The 5,195-nt window shown below is 42.0% G+C and overlaps 1 protein-coding gene across 1 annotated transcript; it reads left to right on the top strand.

Moving 5' to 3' along the window:
- The first annotated feature begins 686 nt into the window (after window positions 1–686).
- On the top strand, window positions 687–2,802 carry OR2T10 (olfactory receptor family 2 subfamily T member 10). The gene has a single exon (XM_002760777.6). It carries the CDS (start codon window positions 765–767, stop codon window positions 1,779–1,781), a length of 1,017 nt encoding a protein of 338 aa, XP_002760823.2. The 5' UTR covers window positions 687–764; the 3' UTR covers window positions 1,782–2,802.
- Window positions 2,803–5,195: the final 2,393 nt, after the last annotated feature.

Genomic DNA, 5,195 nt, shown 5'->3' with positions numbered 1-5,195 from the left:
AAAGATTGGCAGAACCCCAACAAATTAAAACATCATTATGGAAATCGTGAAAATATGAATAAATAACTCACAAAATTAATACCTTTGTAATAGGTTAAGTGGAAGTATAAAAATATATTTTTAAATCACATGTAGGTAAAAGCATTTAAATCGTTTTAGAAAAAATTGACAAATGTACTAGTGTCTTTACTAATACATTTAAAGGTATTTCACCAAATTGTTAACTGTTTATAGTATAAAGGTTTTGAGATTTTATGTTTCAAATGTGTACAATTGCTTGTTGCTTAAGATATTGCTTTAAATATTAAAATATTGTATGCACATAGATTTGTAACAAGATATTTAATATTAAGAAACACAAGTATTACTAATCCTTTTTTGTAGAAATGACTCTTGAAGGTCAAATATGTAGAAACACTTATAATATTCATTATTAGCTCTTTAAAATCCCATGGGAATGGGATTTGAGCAATATAGGTGCATGCAACTATAAGACACTAACACCCCAAAATATAACAAATGTAAACATATACGAGTAAAAATAACAAAAAATATTAGTGACTATACAATCTCCTATAAGAAATATTTTAATTTCAGTTGTATGGACATCTTTATTGAGAATATAAATATTATCATTCAAGATGGTGAATCAGATTCACAATCTAATGTGCTTTTTTTAGTGCAAATTCAGAGTTGATGTTAGAAATAATCTCTAATTTTTTCAGTTATTTTTAAAAATTAAAGTAAAGCAAACATACTTATGTATGGTGCAACATGATTATAAAAAACATAAAATTTACTTTTGTCCTCTAAGTAAAGCCACCTCAACCCATCATTCCAACATGTGGCTGGCCAACCGGACCCTAGGTGATGACTTTTTCCTGTTGGGAATCTTTAGCCAGATCTCACACCCTGGCCTCCTCTGCTTGCTTATCTTCGGTATATTTTTAATGGCGGTGTCTTCAAATATTATATTGATACTTCTGATCCACATTGACTCCTCTTTGCATACTCCCATGTACTTCTTTATTAACCAGCTCTCACTCATAGACTTGACATATATTTCTGTCACTGTCCCCAAAATGCTGGCGAACCAGCTGGCCAAAGAGAAGACAATCTCAGTCCTTGGGTGTGGGACCCAGATGTACTTCTACCTGCAGCTGGGAGGAGCGGAGTGCTGCCTTCTAGCCGCCATGGCCTATGACCGCTATGTGGCTATCTGCCAACCTCTCCATTACTCTGTGCTCATGAACCATAGGATATGTCTTTTCCTGGTCTCAGGCTGCTGGTTCGTGGGCTCAGTGGATGGCTTCATGCTCACTCCCATCACCATGACCTTTCCCTTCTGCAGATCCCATGAGATTCAGCACTACTTCTGTGAGGTCCCTGCTGTTTTGAAGCTCTCTTGCTCAGACACCTCACTTTATAAGATTTTCATGTACTTGTGCTGTGTCATCATGCTCCTGATCCCTGTGACAGTTATTTCAGTGTCTTACTACTTTATCATCCTCACCATCCATAAGATGAACTCAGCTGAGGGTCGGAAAAAGGCCTTCACCACCTGCTCCTCCCACATTACAGTGGTCACCCTCTTCTATGGAGCTGCTATTTACAGCTACATGCTCCCCAGCTCCTACCACACCCCTGAGAAAGATATGATGGTGTCCTTTTTCTACACTATCCTTATACCTGTCTTGAATCCTATCATTTACAGTTTCAGGAATAAGGATGTCACAGGGGCATTGAGAAAAGTGCTGAGATTGCAAAAAGCTCCATATTAAAGTGTGAAAGAACTTAAGTTGGTCCTGTCTCCTTAGTGTCTCTCTCCTCACCTTAGGTGTCCTTCCAACAAACAATCGGCATACTGTGGTGATGTCTCACTCCCTCAGTTGCTATTCAGTGGGTTTCAGCCCAATGTTCTTCTCTCCTATTGAGATGATGTTCCCTCATAGCATTGATCTCTAGTCCAGTCCCTTGAGCCAAAAGTCCTAAAAAAGGATTACGGTTGAGAACTCTGAAAATAAATCTGTGTTTATGACACTTCGGCACCTTAGATCACATAGAAAATTTACGTTTGGATATCATCCTGGGCTTAGTGATGAGTATGAAATCACACCATATTCGGATTGTTCCTCAGCATCCACTCTGTTTTAAACGGTTTTCAGTCACCACCTCATCCTACCCTTGCCCTCTGTGGGTGAAGTTAAGGTCATCCACATTTCACAGGTGACAGAACAGCTTTTGAGGCTTTCCCTGACCTTCCCCAAGCAGGAAATCCTCAGGGGTGAGTGGTTCATTTATCCATAGGCATTTGGGGCTAAACACTTTCAAAACCTCAGAGATTCTAAATGTACAGTTGAGATTTTTCTTCCATCAGAATTTCTAGAATGTGTTTTCAATCAAGTTCTTATCTACTGTGATCATGTAAGAAATCAAACCTCCCAAAATTGGACCAGAGACATGGGTTATCCGGAACACATTTATCTGGAGTAGAATTCGTTTATTCATAGTCTTTCTTAACCAGAGAAGTACAGAGGTTTCTCACACTTCTCCCTGTTCAAGCCAATGGTGACACATACTAAGAATACAATATCAAATCACAGTTTAATGTATATGCATGGTTGTATTTTATCAATTTATTTAACAAATAATATAATAACAATTATAACAACTTGTGTGATTATCTCATGATTTGACACCATTTTTAGTGTTACATGTGTGGAATACTTCCATTCTCACAGCCTATTATTAGCCTTACTCTACAGTTGATGTAACTGAGATTCCATGGGTAAATTGATGTAACTTGACCACGGGTATGCAGCTTATAAAATGCTCAACAGGGATTTAAGCCCAGGCAGGCAGGTTGGTGTCTCTGCCCCTGACTACTGCATGTGCTACCTCTTGTGGCGTCTATGGCCTTTTCTACATAGTATTGCCTCTCCATCTGGGAGGGCCATACTCCAATCCTGGAAACACTATAGCTCTTTCCATACCCAAGGTTTCACAGGGCTTTCCCCTCTTCAGAATGCTCTTTTTCACCTTCAAGTATGAGGATACAAAGATAACTTTCCATGATTATACTATCTTCTTTTAGGCCCCAACTCATCCATTCACTCAACAGACAACTACTGGGCACCTATAGGGTGCTGGCCCTGTTCTACAAACTGAGGATGCATCAATGAGCAAAACAAATAAAAATCTTCATCTTTTTAGCACTTAAAGGGTGTAAACAGAAAATAAATTTGGTAATTGAGAAGAAGACATGGAGTATTATCAGAAGAAAAGTGCCAGAAAATCTTGAGCTGAATAGGTCACATTTTATATAGGGAGTTAGGCTAATCTTCACTCTGGTTATAGTTGAGCAAAGATACAGAGGACACAAGTTAATGAGCCACATTGATATGGGGAGAAATGTTTTCAAGACTGAGGATAGAGATATCTACCAGCTTCTCAATCAAGAGCCCAGTAGGACCACGTTTCAGTAATAGGGGTGAAGTAGATGTAGATTGAGTGTAACAAAAATTATAAAAAATGACAGTAAAATAATTTTTCCAATAAACAAAAGTGGAAAAAAATTCTTCAACCATAGATAAATTAATTTAAAAGGAAACACAGAAATATAAGCAGGAATGATAAACATCAACCCCAAAGGGTAATATGCAAATGAGTCATCAATATTGACTGTGCAATAATTTTAATGTAATATGCCGTTTAAATTTATGCAAAACTTCAATGTACAAAAATCATGTTGAAGATAAAGTTATATCAATATTGAAGAAGTAGAGAAGTAGTAATTTGTGTTAAACTTTAGTATAGCAAGAGTACATATTTATAGTAAACACCAAAACAAGTTTATAAAATGACAAAATAAAGATTTGATATTTCTAAAAGAAGCAATGGAAGAATGAATACGACACATGAAACATAAGAGCCAAATAGAATATGGTTAGAAGTTTCAGCTAACATATAACCCCAATTATACCAGTAATTATTACACATTGCATGCATGTGTCAAAATATCACATGTGCCCCATAAATATATACAAATATCGTCTAACAATAAAATATGGAATTGAACTAAATGCTCCTAGTAAAATACTTGAGATTATCTGATTATACATTATTATGATTGCAGACACCTTTAAGACTGAGGCTATGAAAGAATAAAGACATGGCTCCTCCCGCCAATCGCAGCTCCTGGGACCAGGGTAGCTCGGTCTGTCCTCCGCCTCACCATGACTTCCGACGGCTGTCGCCCGTTGTCCAGCACATTGTCCTTCGGGAGCCTGGGCGACAGCTCCCTGTATTTTGGGGCGGAGGGCGCCTTTGGCGCACCCAGCATGGGCGTGAGCTCCAGCAGCCGCGGCGTGTCGGTGTCTTCCTTCCGCTTCGTGTCCTCGTCCTCCGCCTGGGGAGACGGCGGCGTCCTGGCCGGGTCCGATGGGCTGCTGGGGTGTAACAAGAAGATCCCCACGCAGAACCTCAACCACCGCCTGGCCTCCTACCTGGACGAGGTGCGCGCCCTGGAGGAGGCCAACGGCGAGCTGCAGGTGAAGATCCGCGACTGCAGCCGCTACTACAAGACCATGAGGACCTGCGGGACAAGATTCGTGGTGCCACCACTGAGAACGCCAGGGCTGTCCTGCAGACCCACAGCGCCCCTCTGGCTACAGGGCATTCCGAACCAAGGCTGCGACGGAGCGGCTCTGCGCATGCGCCTCGGCAGCCATGAACGTGCGCAGGTGGTGGGCGAGCTGATCCAGGCAGGACGGCATGCAGATGTAGATCCAAGGCCTGAAGGAAGAGCAAGGCAGCCTGAAGAAGAACCATGAGGAGGAAGTCAGTGCCCGCAGGCCAAGCGGGAGGCCAGGTCGGTGTGGGGATGGATTCGGCTCCTGACACCGATTTCTCACCAAGATCCTGAGTGACGTGCGAAGGCAACGTGAGGTCATGGCGGCCGGAACCGGAAGGACTGAACCGGAAGGACTGAGGAGCTGAACCGCGAAGGTGCTGGCCACATGGAGCGCCTCCAGATGAGCAGGTCCAATGTCACTGACTTGCGGGCACCCTCCAGGGTCTTGAGATTGAGCCGCAGTCACAGCTGAGCATGAAAGCGGCCTTGGAAGGCACACTGGCGGAAACCGCCATGCGCTTTGGGACCCAGCTGGCACAGATCCAGGCGCTGGTCAGCGGTG

This window comes from Callithrix jacchus, chromosome 19 (assembly GCF_049354715.1).
Source record: "Callithrix jacchus isolate 240 chromosome 19, calJac240_pri, whole genome shotgun sequence".
Lineage (NCBI taxonomy): Eukaryota > Metazoa > Chordata > Mammalia > Primates > Cebidae > Callithrix > Callithrix jacchus.
This window is presented reverse-complemented; position numbering and strand designations above follow the sequence as displayed.

Excerpts from the sequence above, each read along its gene's own strand:
- OR2T10 (XM_002760777.6), top strand. The coding sequence starts at position 765 with ATGGTGCAACATGATTATAAAAAACATAAAATTTACTTTTGTCCTCTA.